The sequence below is a fragment of the Mirounga angustirostris genome, unplaced genomic scaffold, assembly GCF_029215605.1.
Source record: "Mirounga angustirostris isolate CCGP_5_RB_7025 unplaced genomic scaffold, mMirAng1.0.hap1 SCAF_13, whole genome shotgun sequence".
Classification (NCBI taxonomy): domain Eukaryota; kingdom Metazoa; phylum Chordata; class Mammalia; order Carnivora; family Phocidae; genus Mirounga; species Mirounga angustirostris.
In genome coordinates, this window is record NW_026991721.1 from 12,466,780 (window position 1) to 12,493,741 (window position 26,962).

The 26,962-nt window shown below is 55.4% G+C and overlaps 1 protein-coding gene across 8 annotated transcripts; it reads left to right on the plus strand.

The window, feature by feature from the left end:
* Positions 1-23,996, plus strand: SLC43A1 (solute carrier family 43 member 1). 8 transcript variants are annotated; one of them, XM_045893639.3, is made up of 16 exons: positions 1-204; positions 1,302-1,354; positions 1,490-1,656; positions 10,157-10,334; positions 10,444-10,499; positions 10,635-10,711; positions 13,026-13,118; positions 14,944-15,077; positions 16,200-16,378; positions 17,450-17,596; positions 17,692-17,727; positions 17,940-18,078; positions 20,870-21,011; positions 21,227-21,300; positions 22,027-22,150; positions 23,249-23,996. In XM_045893639.3, the coding sequence occupies exons 3-16, from the start codon at positions 1,503-1,505 to the stop codon at positions 23,393-23,395; spliced, it is 1,680 nt and encodes a 559-aa protein (XP_045749595.1). In that variant the 5' UTR covers positions 1-204; positions 1,302-1,354; positions 1,490-1,502; the 3' UTR covers positions 23,396-23,996. The 8 variants fall into 8 exon arrangements, with proteins under 8 accessions (XP_045749595.1, XP_045749594.1, XP_064432477.1 ...); XM_045893636.3 differs by lacking the exon at positions 1-204 and adding an exon at positions 732-958; XM_045893640.3 differs by lacking the exon at positions 1-204 and adding an exon at positions 746-866.
* The last annotated feature ends 2,966 nt before the right edge of the window (positions 23,997-26,962 follow it).

Consider the following 26,962-nt stretch of genomic DNA (forward strand, 5'->3'; position numbering starts at 1 on the left):
TATGCCCCACCTCAAGGATCCCGGGTGCCCGGCGGGTTCCCAGCCCCCCGACTTCACCCGAGGGGACTGAGGAGGCAAGGACACCGGACTGCGGCGCTGAGTCGCCGAGGCGGCCCGGCCCCGGCGCGCAGAGAAGTCCGAGCGCCCGTGCGGTTCGGAGCTGGGCCCGCGGCTGCAGGAGGCGCGTTCGCCCCCAGGCCGGAGGTGAGCAGTGGGTGTGGGGAGCGGGTCCCCAACTGCGGGTCCGCTGAGAGCCCCCCGGGCCGGCTCCCACCGACACTCGCAGGCTCCCCAAGAAGCCCCAACCCCGTGGGTCCGCGGCGCACGGTCGCGTCTCTCCCAGCGTGCCCCTCCCTCCCCTTCCCTCCGGCCCCTCGGACTCCCCTCTTCCTCTCCGCCCGCTCGGCTTCACTTCCTCAATTTGGAGCAACAGTCCTGTCGGAGTTTGAACGGACTCGCGGCGCGCGGGAACGCAGAGCCCCATTTCACAGATGAGGGTACTGAGGCCCGGGGAGCCGCATCTGCTGTCCTCCGCCCCTCCCTCTCGCCCTTCCCCCCCTTGCCCTTCCCCGTCCGCCTCCTCTCGGCGGTGTCCGTCTCCCCCCCTGCCGCTCCCCGCCCCCGCGCCGCCCGTGTCCCGTCTCCTCCCACGGTGGTGGCGGCGGCCGCGGCGGGGGGAGCTGGGGCGCCTTCCCTCCCTCTGGTAAACACACCCGCCCGCCGCCGGCCCGCTGGCCCATCCGCCACCACTGCCCTTATAAAGTCAGCGGCCGCGAAACTTCCTGCCGGAGCGCGAGCCCCCTTCCCCGGCCGGAGAGCGCGGGCTGGCGCGGAGGCGTGCCGCGTGGTGGCCCGCGCCCCGCCGAGTGAGTGAGGGGCGCCCCGACCCGTCCTAGGTCCCCATCCACGTGGCAGCTGTTGGCCAGGACCGAGAGACTGCAGGGACACGGGTCGCCCGGTGCGGAAAGGGGGAGGGTGGAGGGCTGGCGGGGGCCCGGCCCCGGAGCAGAGGAGTGGTCTCACCCGGGCAGCAGGAAGGGGGGGGGGGGTCTTAGGCGAGCCCCAGACTTCCCCTTCCTCCTCCTGCTTGCTTCTGGGGGTCCTTCCTGGCGCGGGCGGCCGGATACTGGCCAGCGGTGGCTTCAGAGCGCGCTGTGCCCCTTGCTGACCTTTGGGGACTTGGGGAAGTGCGGGTTCGGGCCCGGGCAGCGGGGCGCCGCGCGTTCTGGCCCGGGTGGGAGAGGCCGGCAGCGCGCCAGGAATCTGTTGCGCTCACACAGGACCTTCCTTGTTTCCGATAGTGCGAGCCCGGCGCCGCGTGAACCCCTGGCACTGCCGGTGCGCCCAGAGCCAGGTTGGCGGCACCCGCCGGGAAGCCCGGGGCTGGTTCGAGGGGCCTCGGGAGCCACCCTGATGCGAGACCCTTCCCGGGGGCCGCTGCGGGGGCGGGGAGGGGGCTCCCCTCGCTCAGCGCGGTGTTCCTGTGCAGGCTCGCGGCCAGCATGGCCCCCACGCTGCAGCAGGCGTACCGGAGGCGCTGGTGGATGGCCTGCACCGCGGTGCTGGAGAACCTCTTCTTCTCGGCTGTGCTCCTGGGCTGGGGCTCCCTGCTAATCATGCTCAAGCAGGAGGGCTTCTATTCCATCGTGTGCTCAGGTATGTCCGAGGAGGGGCAAGTCCGGCTGGGGGAGGGGCAGCAGACGTTCTGGCCAGGTGGACGTTGGAAAAGAACAGGTGGCCGAGGGGACAGAAAGCAGGGCTGCCTAAGACGGAGCACTGGGCGGGAGTTGGACAGCCCCACTTCTTGACCTCTTCACGCTTCCCCTAGAGAGTGGGTGGCGTTCTGCTCACTCTACCTCGTTGATCTAATCCAGTCTTCACAGAACGCCAGGTGTCCTGCTGGGTATTCAGACCCCAGGACTGACCGGCAGAGTCCTAAGTCTTTGGCAGCCTCAGGTCTAGCTAGAGCAAGATGAAAACCTCTAGGACAGCTGCTGCACCTAGCTGGGTGAGGGATTTTTTTTTTTTTAACCAGGGCTCCTGTAAGACTAAACAAGACAAAGGAGCGCCTACAAAGTGCACTTGAACTTAACAGGTCTGTGCCCTTCCTCTTCTAAGACTTTGAGCCCCCAGGTGTTCAAATCACCCATCTGCACAAGGTTAATAAGCCTGCATTGTGGAGGGACCCTGTTTTCCATTTCAATTCCTTTGGCTTCCTGTGAGCGGCCCCTAATGAGGAAGTAGGAATTCTAAGGCTCCTTAGTGGAGGGGAGGAGTCCAGGTCCCCTCTGAGTTGCTTACGCTGAAGACTGGAGAGGACCTGACCTGCTCTTTGTCACCTCGTGTTCTTGATGCTTGCCACTGCCCATCCTGTAGCTCCTTCTTGCCTTACTCCACCTGTTTGGTTTGTTTTTTTGTAATCAACTTTATCGAAGATTAATCTACATCACACATCTTGATGAGACTTGACAAATGTGTGCCTCAGGAACCATCACCCACCTCAATCAATATTTAGAATATTTCCATCACCCCCAAACTCCTGCTTCCCTTTTGCTGCCCATCCCTCCACCTGCGCTTTTTTAAAAACGGGTGTGAAAACTTTATTAAGATCTAAGTCATATACCCTACAATTCACCCATTTAAAATACACAATTTTTTAAAAGATTTTATTTATTTGAGAGTGAGAGAGCAGGAGCAGAGGGGAGGAGCAGAGGGAGAGGGAGAAGCAGACTCTGCTGAGCAGGGAGCCCAACTCGGGGCTCGATCCCAGGACCCTGGGATCATGACCTAGGCCGAAGGCAGCCGCTTAACCGACTGAGCCACCCAGGTGCCCCTAAAGTATACAATTTAGTAAGTTATGCAGCCATCACCATAATCAATTTTAGGACATTTTCTTTACCCCAGAAAGTAATCCTGTACCCATTAGCAGTGCCTCGGTTTACCTAGGACAAAAATAGATTTTTTTTTTAAAGCACTTGTTACCATTTAGTAAACGCCCACCCCCCACCCCCCACCCCCGGGGCTTCAAGCTACCAGGACACAGCCACCCCTCACCCTTAATCTTCTCTTCAGCTCTTCCGTTGAAAAATTTGGCCTTCCCAATGATGGGCGGCTTTGGGGAGCCCTCCCTTTCTAACACTCTGTAGTAGCCTGATTTTACCCATCAATGATAGGTGCTATTTGAATATTTCATCTACATGGCATCTTATAATAGGTGGTCTTTTGTGACTGGCTTTTTTTCACTTAGCATGATGTTTTCAGGGTTGATCCGTGTTGTAGCAGGTGTCAGGACTTGGTTTCTTCCCATTGTTGAATAATAGTGCACTGTATGGATCGACCACATTTTATTTATCCATTCATGAGCTGATAGGCATTTGCTTCCATTTTTTGGCCATGATGAATACTTCTATAAACACTGAGGTACAAATTTTTGTGTGGACATAGGCTTCCCTTCCTCTTAGGTATCTACCGAGGGGTAGAATTGCTAGGTCAGAAAGTAACTCCATGTTGAACCAGACTGTTTTCCACAGTGGCTGCCCCGTTTTCCTTCCCCACCAGCAGTGTAAAGGGTTCCAGTTTCTCCACATCCTTGCCCACACTGATGATTGCTTGTCTTTTTTATTATAATAAGCCATTCTAGTGGATGCGACTATCATCTTCTTTTTTTTAAAATTTTTATTGTTATGTTAATCACCATACATTACATCATTAGTTTTAGATGTAGTGTTCCATGATTCATTGTTTGTGCATAACACCCAGTGTTCCATGCAGAATGTGCCCTCTTTAATACCCATCACCGGGCTAACCCATCCTCCCACCCCCCTCCCCTCCAGAAACCTCAGTTTGTTTCTCAGGGTCCATCGTCTCTCATGGTTCGTCTCCCCCTCCGATTTCCCCCCCTTCATTCTTCCCCTCCTGCTATCTTCTTTTGTTTTTTTTCTTTTTCTTTTTTTTTTTTTTAAGATTTTATTTATTTATTCATGAGAGACAGAGAGAGGCAGAGGGAGAAGCAGGCTCCCAAGGAGCAGGGAGCCCAATGCGGGACTCGATCCCAGGACGCTGGGATCATGACCTGAGCCGAAGGCAGACGCTTAACCATCTGAGCCACCCAGGCGCCCTTTTTGTTTTTTTGTTTTTTTTCTTAACATATATTGCATTATTTGTTTCAGAGGTACAGATCTGAGATTCAACAGTCTTGCACAATTCACAGCGCTTACCAGAGCACATACCCTCCCCAGTGTCTATCACCCAGTCACCCCATCCCTCCCACCCCACCCCCCACTCCAGCAACCCTCAGTTTGTTTCCTGAGATTAAGAATTCCTCATATCAGTGAAGTCATATGATACATGTCTTTCTCTGTTTGACTTATTTCGCTCAGCATAATACCCTCCAGTTCCATCCACGTCGTTGCAGCAAATATCATCTCTTAGGGTTTTGATCTGCAATTCCCTAATGGCTAATGATGGTGGGCAACTTTTCATGTGTTTCCTGGCCTTTGGTATATCTTCTTTGGAGAAATGTCCGTTCAGATTCTTTGGCCATTTTTAAGTTGGGTTATTTGCTCTTTTATCATTGAGTTGTAAGCGTTCTTTATATTCTAGATACAAGTCCCTTATGAGATCTACAATTTGCAAAATTTTGCTCCCCCTGTGGATGGTCTTCTCACATTCTTCATGGTGTCCTTGGGAGCACAAAAGTTTTTTAATATTGATGAAGTCCAATCTATCCTTTTCTTTGCCATTTGTGTTCTGGTGTCATGTATAAGAAATCCTTGCCTAACCTACAGTCATAAAGATTTATGCCTGTGTTTTCTTCTAAGAGTTTTTATAGTTACAGCTCTTACATTTAGATCTTGGGTTCATGTGGGGGTAATCTCATCTGGTGTGAGGTGTCCACCTGGTGTTTTGAGCTGTCCGGAAGTGAGCATGTGTCTGAGCCCAGTTGTCTGGGATCACTAGAGGTGACCAAAGCGAACCCTCCTTTCTCAGAACTTACTTGTCCACTCTTGGAAAGCAAGGCAGAGCCTGTCTCTCTTCCCCTGGCTCTCATTCCCTCAAGTGACTTAGCCTAAATCCTTGGGCCGTCAGGGTGATTGGGGGTGCTGTACCCTCAGTCATGCTGCCCTATCAAAAGTGGTTATTTTCTGTTTCTTTTAAACATTTTTTTTAAAGATTTTATTTATTTATCTGACAGAGAGAGACAGCAAGAGAGAGAATACAAGCAGGGGGAGTGAGTGAGGGAGAAGCAGGCTTCCTGCGGAGCAGGGAGCCTGATGCGGGGCTCGATCCCAGGATCCTGGGATCATGACCTGAGCCGAAGGCAGACACTTGATGACTGAGCCACCCAGGCATTCCTATTTTAAACATTTTTTAAAAAGATTTTATTTATTTGAGAAAGAGAGGAGTGAGCACGAGAGCGAGAGAGCGCGAGTTGGGGGAGGGGCAGAACGAGAGGAGAAGCAGACTCTCCAGCTGAACAGGGACCCCAGGACCCCAGGATCAGGACCTGAGCTGAAGACAGACACCCAACCAACTGAGCCACCCAGGCACCCCTATTTTCTGCTTCCTGAAGCCACATTCACAAGGACACCAAATCAGACCAGGAATGTGTGTCCCCACAGTGTGTGGAAAGAGCCAGGCAGCATGGCTTCCAACTCTGTGTGTCTCTTGGCTTATTTTAGGTGTTTACTTAGCTTTCTGAATATCTCAGTTTTCCCGTATGTAAAATGGGACCAATTATCCCTACCCCATGGGACTGCTGTGAAAATGAAGTGAGAACAAGCATGTGAACTACAGGTGGAGGTCGTTATTATGTGCTGGACCCAGTTTTTGCTGTCATTTGCCGTGTGACCTTAGACAAGTCACCTGTCCTCTCTGGATCTCCACTTCTAAGTCTGCAAAACAGAGTGGATGCCCCTCATCCTTCTTGCCACAGAGTAATGATGTGAGCACCAAATGATGGCAGTTAAAAAATGTGGAATTCATGATTGAGGTGTTCACTAGTGTTGGCCTTGGGGGTCCCTGGCCACACCATCTGTCTTCTCAGTGTTTTCTGTTCCCCCTCAAGCTGTGCCCTGGGGTGGGCGGTCGAACCACCTCTAGGGGTGTCAATAGTTGAAGAGGGCTCTGTTACACAGAATTCAGGCAGGAGCAAATCAATTTAACACATAATGCTGTATATCCAGCAAAAGTTCCAAAACAATAAAACAACACCTAAAGTTCATCAAACCTTTACTATTTGCTATTTAGATCTTCAGTCCTCACAGCAGATCTGTGATCTAGGTATTATTATTAACATATTTTGTAGAAGAGAAAGCTGAAGCTCAGAGAGGCTAAGTAACTTGCCTGAGGTCACACAGCTAATAAGGGGCAAAGTGAGGATTCAACCCAAGATCTGACTCCTCGACCTGTCTCCTGGTCCTCAACCTTCTTTAGCTTAGAGTTCTCCTGGAGCAGTCCTGCCATAGACGAAACAACCAGCTAGAACCTAATCCTACAGGTGTTTGGTGAATGTGACTGTCGACTGCAGGAAAGTGAAGCATCAGGGCATGAGGATGATGGTATCTTTTCTGTGTCATAGGTACTGTTTACTTAGTGCTTCCTTTTAAATCAACCCATTTAAAAAAATTAGCCAAAATTTGAAGTGTAATATCCTTGGAATCTTGGGTTTGATTGTACTTACCCCCACACACACATCACACACATATATGCGTCTGATACATACACATATGTATCAGAAACACATACGGACATAGATATGTGAATATATTAGAAAAACATGCATGTTTCTTTTTTTTAACTTTATTTTTTAAACGTTTTTTTATTTTTTATTTCTTTTTAAGATTTTTATTTATTTGCTTGACAGAAAGAGAGAGCACAAGCAGGGGCAGTGGCAGGCAGAGGGAGAAGCAGGCTCCCAGCCGAGCAAGGAGCCCGATGCGGAGCTCAATCCCAGGACCCTGGGATCATGACCTGAACCGAAGGCAGATACTTAACAACTGAGCCACCCAGGCGCCCCATATGCATGTTTCTTATTTTTTTTAATGTTGCAGTTTATTTATTTTTTAAGATTTTATTTATTTACTTGACAGAGAGAGAGAGATCACAAGTAGGCGGACAGGCAGGCAGAAGGAGATGGAGAAGCAGGCTCCCCGCTGAGCACCCTCATATGCATATTTCTAATGTACATATTCATGCATACATTTTTTCCAATACATTCACATATGTATGTGTGTACTTATGTGTGTTTCTGATACATACTGAAATGACTAATAACTTGGCGCCTGGGTGGCTCAGTTGGTTAAGTGACTGCCTTCAGCTCAGGTCATGATCCTGGAGTCCCAGGATCGAGTCCCACATTGGGCTCCCCGCTCAGTGGGGAGTCTGCTTCTCCCTCTGACCCTCCCCCCTCTCATGCTCTCTCTCTCATTCTCTCTCTCTCAAATAAATAAATAAAATCTTAAAAAAAAAAAGAAATGACTAATAACTATGAAACATCAAAATCCATTCCCTGTACCCCCTAACCCATCTTGAGTGTCCCACATGCTGTGCATACCACAATTTGGGAAACAAATTCTTTTCTAAGGCTTCAGCTCTACCACTAACTCAATACATTTTCCCTATGCCACCCCATGCCTCACTTTACTTGCCTATACGAGTGGGGCCGTTGGATTTCGATGACCTCTACTGTTGTAATTGGATGGATAGCGTTCTAAGGAGCCTTTGCAACTTGGTCTGGCTTTATCCAAGAAGTCCAGCTTTAGCCAATTACCAGAGTGATCAGGCCTCAGGAGCTATCTCACGTTAACCAGGCTCACAAGAGGCTGATTGATAAACCAGACAGACTGGTGCACTAACTGACCTTGATTACCAGCCATCCACAGGGCTGGCATGCTCCATGGGCGGAGGAACACGTCTCCTCGCCAGCACCAGCACAAGCTTGGGAAGCGCCCTGAGCTGCTGCGTTCAGGACCGAGGGGTCCTGTGGGGGATGGAAGAGTGCTGGCCTTGGAGACGGTCTTGAGTCCGAATGGAAGCCTGCCTGTAGGAAGCGGTGCGGCTGCGAATTGCCAGCTTCTCAGAGCCTCATTGTCTGTAAAATGGGGATCATCGGGCTCACTTCGCAGGGAGGTTGTGAGGATTGGATGAGGTACTGTATAAAAAAGCCTGGCACAAAGTAGGTGTTAATCCAGAGCTAGTGGGACAGTGTAAGGGAAGGTGCCATCTGATGGTGAAAGACTGAGGAGTGGGGCCAGGGTCTAATTCAGGGGCTGCACGCTCATATGCCAACAGGGATCAAGCAGGTCATAATAATTAATTAATAATCAGAATTTAATAATCATAATAAAGTAGGACAGGTGTAAGATGGCAAATGTCTGGGAGCTACAGCAGAGGGGAGGACTTGGGTGGCCTAGAGAGGGCAAGCTGTGGTGGGAAGGGTTGACCTCCATTCATCTCCAGCAACGGCCAGATCTTCTGGCTTCTTTCTCTCTCTCTCTCTCTTTTTTTTAAACATTTTATTTACTTATTTGAGAGAGAGAGAGAGCACGAGCACGAGCAGGGGAAGGTGTTCGAAGCAGGCTCCCCACTGAGCAGGGAGCCCGAGGCGGGGCTCAATCCCAGGACCCTGGGATCATGACCTGAGCCGAAGGCAGACACTTAACTGACTGAGCCACCCAGGTGCCCCGATCTTCCGGCTTCTTAAAGAGAAGCCAAATTGTTCGGGGATAAGTCCCGATTTTAAACTGCACCCAGTTACAATTTGCACGCCAAGCAAAACACGTGTGGGCCATTACTGGTCGCCTGTTTGCAGCCTCTGGTCTAAAGGATCTTTGCATCTTTCCATCTCTTCCCGCTTCACCCGCTGCCCCAACTCGGTGCCTGGCATACAGTAGATGTTCCAGAAGTGCACGGAGATCGAATAAAGCGGAGCAGATGAACCTGGTGGAGAAATGAGTGATCGTGACCACCACGAAATTATGAGGCTAGCCTGAACCCCAGAGGCCGTGGTCTGAACCCCCCCACTGCTTCTCCCACGGGCCTGAGCACTCTCCCCCAGTGTCCCGGGCAGCAGCTGGTACTGTGGCCGGCTCCCCGTGGCCCGAGGTGCCTCCTCGCCTGGTTGGCCAGCACTCATGATCTGAAACTTCTTCCTCACGTTAACACACAGGTCACTTCACCCCTCTGCTGCCTGCAAGCCCTTCGGATATCTGAAGTCAGGAGTCATTGTGGCCACCCAGGGCACGTGCTTCCCCTGCCAGCATCCAGGCATCCTCACGTCCTCCTGTTTTGTTCTCTTGACAGCACCCGTCACTCTGCACTTTCCTTTCCTTTCCTTTCCTTTCTTTCCTTTCTTTCCTCCTATGTAAGCCCTACGCCCAACATGGAGCTTGAACTCACAACCCTGAGATCGAGTCGCATGCTCTACTGACTGAGTCAGCCAGGCGCCCCAAAAGCACCTGTCACTCTTTCAATCAGGGTCCATTTGTTTACTTGTTTAGTATCTAATATAAGCCCCACGAGAGCTGAGAGCTTCCGTTTTTATTCACTGTGGGATCCCCAGCACCTAGAGAAGAGGCTGACTACATTGAGACCCCCCGGGAGGGCCACCACCTACCCCTTCGTCAGGTGTTTCAGGAGAACCTTCTCTGGGCCAGGCCCTGTGCCAAACTTACCTTCCTCAGCTGAATCTAAGGAACCCACGGGCTAGGCCTCCTCCGCTCCCTGTCACAGGCTAGGGGCCTGTGGCTCAGAGAGAGGAAGCGACTTGTTCCAGGTTGCCCAGCCTGTAGGGACGGCAGTGGGAATTCAGACCCTGCTTGGGCTGCCCTCCCGGTGCACCCCCGAGTGCACCCTTTGGCAGTGATGCGTAGGCAAAAAATGGGGCAGGGAAGCAGCCACCTCGTGACTCAGTGAGCACTGAGTGAAGTGAATCGCCCTCCTTCCCCTTAACCTTTTCTATTAACTTGTCATGACTCCAAGTTAGCAGTTTACCTTGAGGATGAGTCCTCAACCAGAGTAGATAGGACTCTGGGCCACACGCAAAGTTGCCAGGTTGGCAGGAAGTCCTAAGCTCAGGAGCCCCGGCCCCAGGCCCTTCTGTCCTGTGCCCAGCAGCTCGTGCTGCCGCGTGCTGAGCCCTCCCTTGCCTCCTCAGCTGAGAACACCACCAACATCACCCAGGATGAGCAATACAAGTGGCTGAGCTGTGACGGCCAGGAAGAGATGCTCAACCTGGGCTTCACCATCGGCTCCTTCGTGCTCAGCGCCACCACCCTGCCGCTGGGGATCCTCATGGACCGCTTTGGCCCCCGGCCCACGCGGCTAGTCGGCAGGTGAGGCGGCCAGGCCCGTCTGGGGCTGAAAGGCGGGCTGGCACCGCAGGGCGAGGAGAGGCTCAGAGTGTTCACAGGCAACTCCTCCCCCTGCCCTGGGTCTCCACAGCGCCAGCTTCGCTGCATCCTGCGCCCTCATGGCCCTGGCCTCTCGGGACACCAGAGGTGAGCTGTTTGGCCTCTCGTGCGCCCACAAGAAAAGAATGGGTGGATGCAGGTGGATCATCTGCCATCCCAGCTCCCCCCTTGGCCTCACAACAGCTCCCCAAATGCCCTCACCCATCCCTCTCCCCTTCCCAGTTCTGTCTCCGTTGATATTCCTGGCGCTGTCCCTGAATGGCTTTGGTGGCATCTGCCTAACGTTCTCTTCACTCACGGTGAGTGTGACCGGCCCCGCTTGGCAGCAGGGCACCCAGGAGTGGGGTGGGGGTAGAGGTGAAGTGAGGGGGAGAATGGGTGAGGGAGGGGCCAGTGGCTGCAGAGCAAATGCTTGTGTGGGTCTGGGACCCTGTAGGCTGCAGCTAAGGGTGGGTGTGAGGCTGTGCACGTGGGGATGCGACAGTGTGTGAGTGGGTGTTGGGCTGTGCGTGTGTCCCGAGCATGTAATGTCTGCCCAGCGCTGTTCTACACACTGGGGCCACGGCTCAAACAGAACTGCCAACTTCCTCACCTTCCTGGAACTTCCGTTTGGGGGGCGGTGACCAGGCAACGCCCCCAAAGAAGTAAACTCGTAAATGATGTCAGTAGTCGTTAGTGCTGGAAAGAAAATAAAATTGGGTGTCGTGATGGATAGTGACGGAGGAGGAGCAGCTGGGGTGTGCGTTTGCCACGTTGTGTATTGTGTGGTGCTCTAGATGGGGAAGGGCGTGCGTCCGTGAATATGAGCGTATGAGGTTAAACCGTGTGAACTTGCCGGCGCTTGACCGTGCTGGACCTACAGAAACAGCTTTTTCCATGACGCGACCTCTTACATATGTGTGTTTGGTGTGCGTGTTGCTCTGAGTGTGTATGTTTATAGATGTGAGTGAGCGCAAGGGTTAAAGGCTTCTGAGTGTGTGGTGGGGGAAGGGTTCCTGGCTGGGCCAGCCTCAGGCTGTTTATCCCTGACCGCCAAACTGGGTGTTTTTGGCTGAATTTCACCTCACCCAGCAGCCGCCTTTAATTCCAGCCTGGGACATTTCACAACTCTAAGGAAGCGGATCCCTTCCTCCCCGCCCCCTGCGCAGCCCCTTCTCCACGCTACGCAACTTGGCTCGGGCCCTGAATCCCTGCCCTCCGCGGCGCCCAACCTCGGACCCTGCCCCGGCCTGCCTAGGGGTCTCTGCCCGCCGCCCCGCCGCTCCTCCCCCTGCCCCGCCGCCAGTAATCTCCAGCCAATAGCAGGGCCCGGCGCCCGCCCCGCCCCCGGCCCCGCCCCGCCACCGCCCCCCGCCCCGGGCCTCTGCCCTAGCCCGCCAGGACGGACCCAGCCGGGACACCCAGTGCTGCCCAACCCCTCGGCCCGGGTTAGCCAGGTCGGCCTCGCGCCCTGCCCCCGGCGCGCCTTGCCGGGCGGAGGCAGCGCCCGGGGACCCTGGGGCGGGGGCGCCAAGGGTTCGGCCGCTCTCCGGCCCTGGCCCTGGCACTTTCCCCCCGCGTCCTTGGCGGCGTGCCTTGCAGATACTGGGTGTCCGGGAAACCTCTACCCCAGTGAGGGTCAGCCTGGTCCCACCCCCTTTTCATAGCCACTTGGAAGGTGGTGGAGGACTCCGTTCTCCGTGTTTACCATCTTCCTTCCCCAAGGTATTTGAGGTCCCCCTTCTTGGCCTGGGTTACCCCCTTTGTAGAGAGGGTTGAAGTTCGGTATGGCATCTAAGGCCCTTCCCGGCTATGGGATCTGTTGACCTGGGGAGGATGGTGGGGCCAGAGGGGGGTGTACACAAAGGGCAGCGTGACTTTGCTTTCTCCTCCCCGGAGGGCCTGGCTCAGGCGGGTGAGCAGAACATATGATCAGTTCTCTACTGGTGGGAATTCTGGGCCTGCTCTGGACGTCAGAGCCGCCCCTCCTGGACACCTGGCCTGCCCCTGCCCCTCCTTTAGCTCCACCCTAACCTCCCTGGCACCTCCCATGACTTGTCCTGGCTCAGCAGACTGGGACCTTTGGCGTCACCAGGAGGGTTAATTCCAGAGCCAGCCATGGTCACAGCCTTGGGGCTTGGGAGAGAGCAAGGATCGCCAGAACAGGGGAGAAAGTCAGTAACGAGCTCTGTGAACTTGAGTACATTTCTCTCCCTCGCTGGGCCTCAGTTTTCTCATCTGTCAAATGGGTTGCACTAGATCAGCTTTTCTTAAACACCCATTGCATGGGTTATTAAGAGGCGGCACCCAATAGAAGGGCTCCATTAACAACTAACTTTGGAAACCCCGGGGGGGTTAGACAAAATTGACAAATTTTTGTCTTTGAGGGCATGTCCGGGAACCTTTCAGATGCTAAAGTGCATTGGGAGTCTCTAGGAGGCTGTTGGCTAGTTTCCGACCGTGATTTTGCCTTCAGACTTTTCTGCTGCATCTCCCGGAGCTAGTGTTCCTGGAGCTCACTTTGAGGGCGGTGGGGCTGGATGCATCCAGGCTTTACCCCATGGGGCTGGGCAAGGGGCGCCCTGGGTGGCTGTGAGGGTCCCCCGGCTCACTAGGGCTGCTTCCCTCCCTCAGCTGCCCAACATGTTCGGGAGCCTGCGGTCCACGTTCATGGCCCTCATGATCGGCTCCTATGCCTCTTCTGCCATCACGTTCCCGGGAGTCAAGGTATTGGGACTGTTTGGGGGTGGGGGCAGTGAGGTCACTTGGGTTTTCTTTTTGCCTCGACACAAAAACTCGGGGTTGGCTGAGTAGTGGCCGGCGTGTCTGAGGATCCTGTTCCGGCCGGTCAGAGGTCCATCCCCACCACCATGGGGCAAAGCACTGAAGCATCATGGGGAGAGCCTGGACATTGCTGTGGACCTGCAGGTCTAACCTCCCTGCGTTGCCCCCTTCCCTTTACTGCTGCCCCAGGCCAAGCCTCCATCCTCTCTCCTGGGCTAGTTCAAGCCTTCCTAGCTAGTCTCCCTGCCTTTGACCTTCCCCCTCTCTAGTCTGTCATTCACATGATTCAATTTTTTTTCTATTAAGATTTTATTTACTTATTCGAGAGAGAGAAAGGGAGAGACAGAGCACAAGTGGAGGGGGAGGGGCAAAGGGAGAGGAAGAAGCAGACTCCCCCCTGAGCAGGGAGCCGGAGCAGGCGAGATCCCAGGACCCAGGGATCACGACCTGAGCGGAAGGCAGACATCTGCCCAACCAACCGAACCACCTAGGCAGCCCCTCTCATGACTTCTAGAATGCTCTTAGATGGAGGCCTGGCTCACTGACAGAATCAAGTCCAACCCCTTCAGGAATGCATTCAATGCCCTTGACCTCTCTGGCCTCACCCAGCCTTTCCAGCCACGTCTCCTTCTCCTGTCTTGGAGAGACTGTTTGCCTTGGGTCCAGGGTCATGAACGTAGTCCATACCGGGCTGGAGCCTGGACAGATCCGCCCGGTGGAACTAGAACCAGAAGGCCTGGGTTCTAGCCTGGGGGCAAGCTTGGGGCCTCACTTCTTCCCCTGATATCAAAGGACATCAAGGCATGATTTCATCTGGGCCATCGCATACCCTTCAGATTCCGCCTGGGGCAGTCACGTTTGTTAGTTTAGAAGGCACTTGCTAGGCATCCGAAGGAGTTTGAGAGTGCATTGGTGGGGGTGGCCATAAACTGTTCAGGTAGCACCAGGCATGGAGGGTGGCAGGTTCTCCATTTTCTTTGAAGCGCTGTCCCGTCTGCAGGGAAGAAAGAGCACCCAGGCCCCAGGCTGAGGAGGAACAGAAATGCTCCCAGGCTGCACGGGAGCTCTGAGCCCGAGCCCGAGGGGATGGCAGATGTCAAGTCATCCCAAGCAGGGAGGACAAGGGGAGGGACACCATCTCTGTGTACCTGGCTTCCCCGTTGGCACCGAATCCCAATCAGTTCAGAACCTACTTGTCCTGGGGTGGGGAGGCCTTGGGCAGAGCTCTTGCATGTGCGCGCATACACACACACAGTTGTCCTGCGCACCTGGGTACACCTGTGCAAGGAGAGATAAGGCTTCTCAGATTGGGTTTGTCTTTCCCTCGGGGAATGTGCCAGGAAGGGGCAAGATAAACACAGTTAGGCCCGGGAAACCTAGAACATTAATTTTTCTCTTTTGTACATAAAATGAAATGGCATTTTTGTGTGAAAGCCAACATGCGCATGGACTCATAGGCAGATTTGTGCACCTTTTTTAGATAGTAATTGAGATTTCAAAGACCTTTTGTGCTTGTGGCCAGCAGCTTCAGCTCTCTGTGGGAACTGTTTCAGATCTCGTTAGGGGGCTGGGGTTACGAAGGAAGAGGGTGGTGGGTCTTCTGGGTCTGACTCTTCACTTCTGCCTCAGCTTCCTCATCTGCAAATTAGGCACAAGGAATGGGGTAAAAGAAACCTTGTCTCGGGCCAGTGGGGCCTGGGCTTGGCCTTGGGCTGGAAGAGGTGGGGCCAGGCGGCCACCCCCATGGGCCTGCCCCCTCCTTCCACAGCTGATCTACGACGCCGGCGTGTCCTTTGAGGTCATCATGTTCACCTGGTCGGGCCTGGCCTGTCTCATCTTTCTGAACTGTGCCCTCAACTGGCCCGGTGAAGCCTTTCCGGCTCCTGAAGAAGTCAACTACACGTGAGTGGCTGTGTCAGGAGGGGAGCTCCCCTCCCTGTGGAGGGAGAGATGGGGGGGCGGCGGCGGTGGTCGTGCAATGCACAGAATCAGCTTTGGTGTCAGAGACCTGCATTTGCAGATGGCCTCTGTTTTCTCATCTGTACAATGGGCTTGATCCTCCCCACCCACAAGTGTGTGAATAGACGTGGCACCTAACAGGTGGTCAAACAGGGTGACTGGTACTGGTAATATCCTTTCTGAGTTTGGAGGGTGGGATCAGAGTAGGAGGGATCCCAGCAAGGGTGCCCTGTGCCATATGGTCCCAGGAGGGGGATACAAAGACTCAAATGCCCCACCCTTTATGGGGCAAGCTAAATGCCAACTTTTCCCCATGCCCTATCAGTTCAGTGGGGGTGGGGTGATGCTCCACAAGGAAGCACATAGGGTGCCGGTCAAAAGCTGATGTTTTTCCAGTGTCTTCTACAGGCCAGGCGCTGTGCGTAGCTCTCATACCATTCTCAACAGCCCTATGGTGTGGCTTCTGTTATTAACTCCATTAATAACAAAGGCTCAGGGAACAAAGTGACTTTCCTAAGGTAGTACCACCGAAGGGGGTTGAGGTAAAGCTTGGAACCAGGCTCTCTGACTGTAGAGTCTGAATTCTTTTTTTTTTTTTTTTTTTTTTTTTTTTTTTTTTAAAGATTTTATTTATTTATTTGAGAGAGAGAGAATGAGAGAGAGCACATGAGAGGGGGGAGGGTCAGAGGGAGAAGCAGGCTCCCCGCCGAGCAGGGAGCCCGATGCGGGACTCGATCCCGGGACTCCAGGATCATGACCTGAGCCGAAGGCAGTCGCTTAACCAACTGAGCCACCCAGGCGCCCCTAGAGTCTGAATTCTTAATGCTGCCTCCATGGCAACAGCCCAGGTTGCCTCACGACTCACCCACCCTTCACTTACTGGGTGCCAAGCTGGCCCCTGGCCCGGGCTCTGAGTGACCAAGACGCAGTGGGCACATCGGTCAGCGCTAGGTCCCGGGGTGCTCAGCACCCCTGGGACCGACTAGGACAGACCTGGAGAGGCAGGCTGTTGAGGGCAGGGTCTGCATAGCTGGTCCCCACATGCCCTGGCCTGGCTGCCGGCAGGAAGAAGATCAAGCTCAGAGGGTTGGCCCTAGATCACAAGGTGACAGGTGACCGCTTCTACACCCATGTGACCGTCGTGGGCCAGCGTCTGAGCCAGAAGGCCCCCAGCCTGGAGGAGGGGGCTGACGTCTTCATCTCATCCCAGGATGTTCGTGGCGCCTCAGAAAGCCCTCCTGAGAGTGAGTTGTCTGGTCAGGGAGGGTGGACCCTCAGGCTCAGTGAGTACTCATCCTAAGCACTCATTCTCTCCCCTTGTGTTCTCTCCACACCCCATGATGTAGATGGGTCATGCTCCCCATTTACAGAATGGGGAGAAATCAGAGCTCAGAGAATTCTGGAAGTTCAGACTCAGGGGTACTCTGCTGGATTCCTGGGTGAAGGAGGGAGGGAGGAGCTTCCAGAAGGGGGCGGGCTCTGCAGGCCTGTGGGGCAGTCCGGGCAACCCTCTGAACCGCTAGCTTCAGACCCTGACTGCGTGAGCCCGCGGCCAGGACCGGCACTCCGACGCCCGGCCGGCTGGCTGGCTCCCCCTGCTGGCTGGACGAGGAGCTGCAGCCTCCTGCCTGGGCCACTTCGCAAGGTATCCATCAGCTCCCACATTAGGGGAAGGTACACCCGCCTTGGAGTCAAGAGATGGGGGTTTGAGTCTGGCGCGCCCGTTGCAGACCATGTGACCTGGGCAGATCCTGTAACCCTGCTCTGGCTTTCCTTATCTCTTAAACTAGCAGCCATAACACCCACTGAACAGGGAAGTTAATCGTGAGGATTAAATGGTCCACGGATGTGGAAGCTCTGTTCCGGGCACAGGGGTGTGCAGGTGTGAGGGTGTTACCCGTGCTGCTGGCCTCTCACGGCAGAGTGAGGCCGGGCAACCTGCCGCTTCCAGCCCCGTGAGCTTGAGCAAGTCATTGAGCTCTGGGCCTCAGTTTCCTCAGCTGTAGAATGTGCTAAAGACAGGGTTTTGTACGCTTTGAGTAATGGGATGGTATGTGTCAAGTGTGCAGCACATAATGCTTAATACATAGTAGCTAGAGTTATTATTACCACACCAGCGTGGACATCCAGACATCGTTATAAAACTGGGCAAGAACCTGGAGGCCGGTGAGTCTGAACAGTCCTTTTTGAAGAAACCAGTCCCTCCAGAGTCACGTAGTGAGTGTCAGAGCCCCCTCTGGAACTGCATCCGCTGGGACAATCAGAGGGAAATGGAAGCTCGGGAGGCTCAGGGGCGCCCTCTGCTGTCTCCCCAGAGTCCGTCCCCCTCCGCCAGAGCCTCTGCTCCCCCATTTTCCTGTGGAGCCTCCTCACCATGGGCATGACCCAGTTGCGGGTCATCTTCTACATGGCCGCCATGAACAAGATGCTGGAGTACCTCGTGACTGGGGGCCAGGAGCATGGTGAGGTGCTGCTGAGCCCGCTGGGGGCCGGGGGCACGGGAGGGTCACCCTGCTGAGCTCCTCTCACTCTGGCTTCTCTCCCCACCCCCCATCAGAGACGGACATCCTGAGAAAAAGGGCGGCAGAGACAGGTAGGGGGGTGAGGCCCTGGCCCACACCCGTCCCACCACTGCCTGCTCCAGAGGGAGCCTGGGCCCACCCTCGGAGCTCTGGGCGTTCGGGGCATCGAAGAATCTGGGGTCCCGGGGGAGGCTCTTCTGGCACCCCCTGTCCTGCCCCGAAGTGGGCTGCTGGCATCTGTCATGCCGTCTCCTGACTCCGCTTCTCTTCCCGTCCTTCCCAGTGGGGTTCTACTCCTCCGTCTTTGGGGCCATGCAGCTCTTGTGTCTCCTCACCTGCCCGCTCATCGGCTACATCATGGACTGGCGGATCAAGGACTGTGTGGACGCCCCCAGTGAGGGCACTGCCCTCGGAGACGCCAGGTGACCGGCACAGGGGTGCCCACAGCTTGTCACTTTCTCTGCGCTTTCACAGCCAGCATCTCATTTCATTCTGCCCAGAGCCCTGGGAGAGCAGGAGCCTCTCCCCAGTTTACAGAGGAGGAAACTGAGGGGGGGCACGGCTTGCTCGATGATAAGTGTAGCCCACCTCAGGTGCTGACTGCACGAGGTACCTTGCATTGTCCTGTTGAGTCCTGCAGCAGCTCTCTGAGGGAGGCGCGGTGTCCTCATTTCACAGATGAGGACGCTGAGACACAGAAAGGTTAAGTAACTTACCCAAGATCACACAGCTTTTATTTATTTTATTTTATTTTATTTTTATTTTATTTTTTTTCCTAAGATTTTATTTATTTATTTGACAGAGAGATAGAGAGAGAGCACAAGTAGGCAGAGAGGCAGAGGGAGAGGGAGAAGCAGACTCTCCACCGAGCAGGGAGCCCGACATGGGGCTCGATCCCAGGACCCTGGGATCATGACCTGAGCCGAAGGCAGCCGCTTAACCGACTGAGCCACCCCGGTGCCCCTATTTTATTTTATTTTAAAGATTTTATTTATTGGAGCGCCTGGGTGGCCCAGTTGGTTAAGCGTCTGACTCTTGGTTTTGGGTCAGGTTGTGATCTCAGGGTGCTGGGATCAAGCCCCGGGCCTCCCTGCTCAGTGGGGAGTCTGCTTCTCCCTCCCACTCTGCCCTTCCCCCCACTTGTGTGCCTGCGTGTGTGCACTCTCTCAAATAAATAAATAAAATATATTTTTAAAGGATTTTATTTATTTACTTGAGAGAGAGAGAGGGCCCAAGCAGAGGGAGGGACAAGAGAGAGAGAATCTCAAGCAGATTCAAGTATGGAGCCCAACACGGGGCTCAATCCCAGGACCCAAAGATGGTGACCTGAACTGAAACCAAGAGTCTGCCGTTGAACCGACTGAACCACCCAGGCGCCCCGATCACACAGCTTTTAGTAGCAGGTTGTAGAAGCTATCTTATAAAGGGTATGTATATATGTGTGTGTGTGTGTATATATATATATATATATATATACCCTAAAGCCTTCTTTTTTTTTTTTAAAGATTTTTATTTATTTATTGAGAGAGATAGTGATAGAGAGAGAGCATGAGAGGGGGAGAGTCAGAGGGAGAAGCAGACTGCCAGCTGAGCAGGGAGCCCGACGTGGGACTCGATCCCGGGACTCCAGGATCATGACCTGAGCCAAAGGCAGTCGCTTAACCAACTGAGCCACCCAGGCGCCCCTACCCTAAAGCCTTCTTTAAGCAGCTAACATTTATTGTCTCATATAGTTTCTGAGTCAGGAATCTGGGAGTGACTTAGCTGGGTGGTTCTGGCTCAGTGTCTGTCTGAGTCTGTTTGAGCTGGTATAACAAAACACCACCACACACTGGGTAGCTTAAAAACAACAGAAAGCTAGTTCTCACGGTTCTAGAAGCTGGAAGTCTCAGATCAGAGAGCCACTGGTTGAGTGAGGGCCCTCTTCTGGGTGGCAGACTTCTCCCTCTGTCCTCACATGGCCTAAGGAATAGAGAACTCTGTGGGGCCTCCTTTCTAAGGACACTAATCCCATGAGGAGGGCTCTGCCCTCGTGACCTAATCACCCTGCAGAGCCCCACCTCCTAATACCATCATGTTGGGCTTTAGGATTTTCAGCATACGAGTTTCGGGGGGACACAGCCATTCGGACCATAGCAGGGTCTCATGAGGCTACAGTCTGGCTGTCGGCCAAGACTACAGATATCTGGGGTGTTGACCAGGGTGGGGGAATCCATTACTGAGCTCCCTCCCATGGCTGTTGGCAGAAGAGGCGGCTCCTCCCTGCCTGGGTCCCTCCATAGGGCTGCTCACCACCGGGCAGCTGGCTTCCTCCAGAGCCAGGGGTCTAAGGGAGGGAGACCAAGATGGAAGCCTCTGTGTCCTTCACAGTGAAATCTCATGAGTGACGTCCCATCGCTTCCGTAGTATTCTGTCGGTCACACAGAGTGACCGGTCCGGTGTGGGAGGGGATGACACAAGGTATGGCTAGCAGGAGGTGGGGCTCACTGAGGCCCATCTTGTTGGCTGGAGACCACCGTTGGGTCTTGAACTGGGGTTTTCTGACTGCGTGTGTTCTTTTTGTGTTTGTCCTGAGAGGATAGGAGGGAAGGCATCTTAAGGAACAGTCCAGTGGCTTCCCTCCCCAGCACTGGTACCCCAGCCCTGGCACCCAGCCTCCTGAAGGCAGGGCCGTCTGTCTAGGATAGATGGGCAGCCTGCCCTCATCCCAGCCTACTGACCTCTCCCCTGGGGCAGCCCTCAGCCCTTGATTGTGCCAGAGCGGGGCTTGCTGGACAGTCAGGGGCCAAGTTGCTGTCCCCAGAGCAGCATCTACTTTTGTCCAGGCTGATGGGCAGAGACGCTTTTATAGGGGCTTCCAGTAGGGGGTGGTGTGAGAGCTCCCGGTTCTCCACCTTCCTTCCCATCCTTGAGCTTCAGACTTCAGTGTGCGTGAGACATACCTGGGCTGTTTGTCAAAATGCAGATTCCTGGGTCCCACTCCTGAGATTCTGGGGGTGGGAGCCTGGAATCTGCATTTTAAAGAAAGGCCCCAGGTGATACTGGGGTCATAGGTGGGGGAGCCCCATTTCGAGAAACACAGGGCTGGACAAATGGCCTGCTCCCTTTGCTGCCCCACAGCAAAGGCACAGTAGAAGAGGGGAGGCCAGCCCGAGAACCAGGGAGCTGCTGGGGAGGTGGAGGCAGCGGCCAGTGACACCCTGTCCTCCTCAGGGATGGGGTTGCCACCAAGTCTGCCAGACCCCGCTACCGCAAGATCCAGAAGCTCACCAATGCCATCAACGCCTTCACCCTGACCAACTTTCTGCTTGTGGGGTTTGGCATCACCTGCCTCATCAACAGCTTACACCTCCAGGTACCCACTTCCATCCTCCCTGCCTCCCTGCCTCCCAGGACCCCTCCAGAGGGACATTGCACCCAGCGCCTGCCTTCCAGGAAGCACGGTTCTCATCCTCTGGGCCTGTTTTCCGGGGACTGGTTTGTCAGGGGCTCCGTGTCCCTCTTCACCTTACCCATCCTTCCTCTTGCCTGCACACCTGCTCTTCACCTCTTCCCTCTCTTTGGTTTCAGTTTGTGACCTTCGTCCTGCACACCATGGTTCGAGGTTTCTACCACTCGGCCTGTGGCAGCCTCTATGCAGCAGTGTGAGTCAGCCCGCGCTGAGCTGCCTTCCCGAGCTTTCCCTCCATAACCAGAGAATCCCGGAGCAGAGTTGAAAGGGCCCCGGACACCCCCTCACGCCCTCCCTGCGCTCCGCTGCCCCTCCGGAGTGCTGACTGACATCTCAGAGTCAGCGGGGAGCTGGGAGGCTGTCTGGGGGGGCCGTCCTCTCGGAGCTTCCCTGCCCTCTCGGAGGTTCCCCGTCCTCTCGGAGCTTCCCTGCCCTCTATCAAAGGCAGCCTGCCCCGCCACCAGCCGCCTCCAGCACCAGGAGGTCCTGCCTTCGAGGAAGCCGAAATTCTTGGTTTGATGACACTTTGGTCCTACGTCTGCTCTCCTCTTAACACCCCCCCCCCCCACCGCCGGCAGCCCTGTGTCCTTCACCGGCTCCAGCCAGAGCCTTGGAGTCACCCTTGAGTCTGCCCTTCCTCACACTCCACGTCCAGTCCCCAGCAGTCCCGCCAGCTCCCCGTCCACAGACCCCAGGGCAACCCTCTCCTCCTCCCCACCGCCACCCCCCTGCCGGGGGTGCAGCAGCTCCCGGCGGGCTCCCCGTGCCTGCTCTTGCCTCCCTTGGTCTATTTTTAACACAGGGGCTGGAGACACCTGTTGGGACAGAAGTCTTTTCCTGTCACTCCGTGGCTTCCTGCTACGCTCTCAGAAAAAGCCAGAGGCTTTGTTATGGCTGAACAGGTCCCCCCCATTGACAGGTTCCCCTCCAACCACTTCGGGACGCTGACGGGCCTGCAGTCCCTCATCAGTGCTGTGTTTGCCCTGCTCCAGCAGCCGCTTTTCATGGCCATGGTGGGACCCTTGAAAGGAGAGCCCTTCTGGGTGAGAACTGGGGGTGGCACGCGGGGAGCAGGACCCCCTTTCCAGGGGTTCTGAGGAGTTGGGGCTGGGAGGGGGGGCCTGTATCTGACAGAATCCCTGACTCCTATCTCCGACTGAAGGTCTCTAATCGGGGGCTTCCCAAGCTGGCTACCCATCACAACCCCTCACAGAGTGAAAAATAGATTCCCCAGCCTGTCGACTCAGCGCCTCTTGCTCTGGGCCAGGAGTGTCTCTGGAAGAAGCTCCAGGTGCCTGGTGAAGTGGCCCAGTTCTGATGCCGTCTGGTTTCACCCAGGGCACGGATGCTCTTAGCACCTCTGGAAAGGGGTTCCTCCAAACCCTCTCAGCTCAAACACCCTCAAGACAGGGCAGCAGCCTTTGGTATGGTTAGAAGGGCTTTTCCTTCCACCGACCACACGTCTGCCTCCCCAAAGCTGGTCCTCTCTCCGCCCTCTGGGGCCACCTGTCCCATAACCCTTCTCCCAGCAGAGCGATCAAGAAAGGACAGTCATGGTTTATGGGGTGCTCACGAGGTGCTGAGGTCATTTTGCCCTGACGAGGCACTTAGAGTCAAGGTGATTTGCCTAAGTTGCACAGCGAGTGATGCAGAGAAGGCTGTGAGCCGAGGCCACGCCCGAGTGAGGGCCACTGTCCTGGGCCTTCCGTCCCCCGGCTGCATGCCTGGGCTCCTTTCACCATCTGCCAACCTCTTCTCACCAACCTCAATGGAATCAATGGGATCCCGTCATCAATGTCCCCAGCCCAGAAGCTTCCATTTCAGAAGGTGCCCTGCATTGGGCACCAGCCCAGACTCCCCCAGTATCTCCCCAGAGGGCACCAGCTCGTGTGGGCACTGGCCTCAGCCAGGGTTCAGACCACGCTCTGATACTTTACGAGGCTGTTGAACATTAGATGAGATATTGGTGAAACGGTGATTGAACACAGTACGTGCTAGCCATATTTCTCATTCTGGCCCAGGACCTGGAATGAAAATGGCTGCCTCCTCCTCTCTGTTGGAAGCTGAGGGGAGGGTCCTTGAGGGTGATGAGGGAAAATCGGTACCTACTTGACTCTTGCCTCTCTCTCCTTGCCCTCAAGGTGAATCTGGGCCTCCTGCTCTTCTCACTCCTGGGCTTCCTGCTACCTTCCTACCTCTTCTACTACCGTGCCCGACTCCAGAGGGAGTATGCCACCTACTGGGAGGGCCCAAAGAAGGTGCTTGGCGGCTCTGAGGTGACCGCATAGACCTCTTAAGGCCAAGGGACCTGGATGACAGGCAGCCAAGGCCTAAGCAACCAAAGGGAATGCCTCATGTGGCTTTTCTACCTGTAACATACACACAGAGCTGGGCCATGGATTTATAAATACCAAGAGAAGTTCTATTTTTGTAGGGACTTGCTAAAAGGGAGAAAAAAAAAAAAACACCTAAAAAAAAATTTCCCCAAAGCAATGCTCCATTGACTGAAGACAGCCCCTGTGCTAAAAGGATTGGGCCCTCTTCCTTCTCAGATTGGCAGATACCAGGGTGTGGGGCTGCCCTTTCTCTAGGCCTGCATCCTAGGGGCCTGCCTGCTGGTGCCCCCTGGGGGCTTGTGGGATCAACAGGCAAACAGGCTACCCCTAGGGTTCCAGCTAGGCAATGCCCAGAGCCCGCGTGTGTGTATATGCTCACGTGTGCATGTGTGTGCGTGTGTAGGTGTGTGTATGAAACAACCTTCCCCTCCGAGGAAAGGGGCCTGAGGTGCTCGCTGTGTCTCGGATGGGGTGTTGGGGGCTGGAGGGCGGGTTCCCTCCCTGGTACTGCTTTTGGCAGGTCTTAGAGAAAAATAAAAAGGGAAGTGAGAGACCCGCTGGTGTGTGCCTGTATCTTTGTTGGGGGGGTAAGGGGGAGTGTTTTCCCACACCCCCATCTCTCTTCCTCACCCAGGCTCGCCTGGGCATTAAGTAGGACACCTGAAGTGTCAGCCTGTCCACCTCTGGCTGGCTGGCTCATCTTCCGGTTCTTATCCGTGCCCTGCCCTTGGTGTCCAGAGGGAGTCCACATCCTCCCTCTGCTCCTATCCCCCACTTCCCATGGTTTGAGGTGCATCCAGGAAGTCGCCTTTCTCTGTATAGGGGATCAGGGCAGGATGCTTTAGAAATAATGCTGAGGGATGGTGGAGGGTTGTTGAAATGTACACTTTTTTATAGTCTCCTGTTTTATCTTAAAACCTCATGCAAATGTGGAGCTTCACTTTGTACTATATTTATACTTATTTTCAACATCTAAGTGAGGCTTTAAAATTACATAGGTAAAGACACCATCTTTGAGAACAAGGGGCCTTCCAAGAAGATATATCTTATTTTCCCCAGGCCTACACCTCTTCGTGTCCCTGGGACATAAGCCTTGGAGGCTAGAGTAAGTCACAGAATGGAGGGATGGGGCCCAGAGGGCCACTGACATTTGTTGGGGATCTGCCTGGGCTTCACAAGTATCTCATTTCATCCTAACCACGGCCCAAGAGGTTGGTATGTTCACAATGTTTTGCAGGTTGAGGAAAGCCCAGGCAATTAAGGCACAAGACCAGTTGGTAGGTGGTAGAGCTGAGCTCAACTCTGACTGCCGAGTCCCGACCACAGGGCTACCAGGACAGTCAGCAGAAAGGAGGTCCCAAGCTTCTCAGGCTAGCTCAGCTGTCCTCTCAGGGCTGAGAGACCTCAAAGGCCCTAGTCACAACCCCCCTCCCCAGGGAAAAAAAAAAAAACAACTTTGGAGAACCCACAAATGTTAGTGCTGAAGACAGTATTACAGATAAAACTGCCCCTTTGTCTCAAACTCTCTTTAGAAGGTAATGAAACAGACTGATCCACCCATTTCATGGATGAGAAAACATGTCCAGAGGGGTCTGGAGGCTTGACAAAGTCACATAGCAGACTCCCAGCTGCTCTGAGCCCAGACTCCTGGCTTTCAACACAGTTCCCTTTTTGCAAAATACCAAACCAGAATTGGACAGCACCCACTAAGGAGTTGGGTGGGTTCCTGGAGGGCCTGCCTGGGTCTCACCGTGCTCGCCGTCCCGGACCTTGACCTTCCGAGTAATCTGGTGGGGAGTTTAATCACGAGCGACGGGGAGTTTGATCACGAGCGACGGATCCCACCGGGCCGGGTTGGGTTAGGGTTAGGGTTAGGGTTAGGGTTAGCGGAGGAAGCAAGGCGGGTGGGCCGGGTGCTGGGTGTGCCCAGCAGGCGGCGCTGCGGGGCTGCGTCTGGGATGGGGTGGGGGTGGAGAGAGGGGGACGGAGAACCAAAAGGGAACCCCACCCGCCACACACGCACACCCCTGCACGCACACAGCCTCCCCGCTGGCCGGTCCTCCCTGGGCCTCGACCCCCAGACTCCCACCCTGGCTTGCGCTGCCCTCTTTGGACCGCTTACGCCTTCACGACCCCCACCCTTTCAAGCGTTATCTGCACCCCCACCGACCCTCGGACGGAGGGAGGGACTGCACGCCGGCCCCTGCCCGGCTGGGGCTTCGGACCGGGTGGGAGTTGCCGCCAGAAATCTCGGCCTCCCCGGGGAGGGGTGGAGAGCTTGGGGAGGGGGCTGGGCAGGGGCGGAAGCGAGCTAGAGCCGTGTTTGTCGCGGCGCTGCCGAGTGGAACAGATGGCTGGGGAGGGGAGAGGGTACGTGGCGGGGGGGGTGTTGGGGGGAGGAGGGGTGCGGGGGCCGGAGGATGAGGAACGAGGAATTTCGACGCCCCGAGTCTCCCAGGAGAAATCCCCCTCCCCATCTCTTCCCTGCAAGAATGGGGGCCAGCGCCGGCCTTTCTCCCGGAGAGCCTAGCCTCTGGCCTGCCGCGGCCCCCGCTGCGCAGCCGGCCATCCCAGGGGCGCCCCTCGCCCCTGGGCCGCCCCCCTGCGCGGGCCTGGCCGGCTGGGTCAGGGCCGCCGCGAGCCGCCCGGGGCGCTAGGGTTAACAGGGCCGCACCCCGAGGGGCGAGGGGGCGGCGGGAAGCCGGCTCCCGAGCTGGGAGCGAGTTCAGGGATCGTAAATAGCTGAGGGAAAACGTGTTAATTGGAACTTTATGCAGATGAGCTGGGACCGGGGGCCGGGGGGTGGAGGGAGGGAGAAGGTCACGCGGGGGCGGGACCCGAGCCCAGTTCCGAGGGCAGGGGAGGAGGGCTCTGGCCCGGGAGGGGTAGGTGAGTGTCCTGACGTCTGGGCGTTGGCCTCCGGGGAGGGCCGCGGGTCCCTGCAGGCTAGCCTTCCTCCCTGACCACCCCCCCCCCCCCCAGAAACCGAGACGACTCTTCCAGCGTGTCCGCATCCCGCGTCCAGAAGTCCAGGGTCTCAAATCGCCGCGAGGGTGGGGGACACCTTGCAAGCATCTGTTTCCGCTCGTGGCTGCTTACCTCGGGTCTCACTTCTGCTGTGTCCCCGCCCCCTTCGGTCTCTGCGTCCTCCCTCTCTGCCTCCTCCCTCCTTTATTCCCCATCCCCGGCATCACCCTCTCGGCGCTGGAGTGTCGTCTGTTACTTTCACCAAGTGTGCCTGCGGTGGGGGTGGGGGTGAATTTAACTTTTCTCCCTTTGCTTTCCCCAGTCTGCCCCCCCTTCCCTGACCACCCCACCTTTGGGATGTTTCTCAGCCTTTAGAGTGCTTGGTAACCAACCCCCTCTTGTCTAAAATGAGTTCCAGGGTCCCTCCGTGATCTGATTCAGCAGGGCTGAGGGGCTCAGGAATCTGTATTTTAGCAACTTCCCACCTAAATCAGATGTAAAAGACCCCCGTTCTTAAAAACCACTGGCAGGGAATTGGTGGGCAGGAAAGAC

Coding starts and splice junctions, on each gene's coding strand:
- SLC43A1 (XM_045893639.3), top strand. CDS start 1,503: ATGGCCCCCACGCTGCAGCAGGCGTACCGGAGGCGCTGGTGGATGGCC. Junction 15,078..16,199: donor CCTGAAGAAGTCAACTACAC/GTGAGTGGCTGT, acceptor GGCTGCCGGCAG/GAAGAAGATCAAGCTCAGAG. Junction 16,379..17,449: donor CTCAGAAAGCCCTCCTGAGA/GTGAGTTGTCTG, acceptor CTGTCTCCCCAG/AGTCCGTCCCCCTCCGCCAG.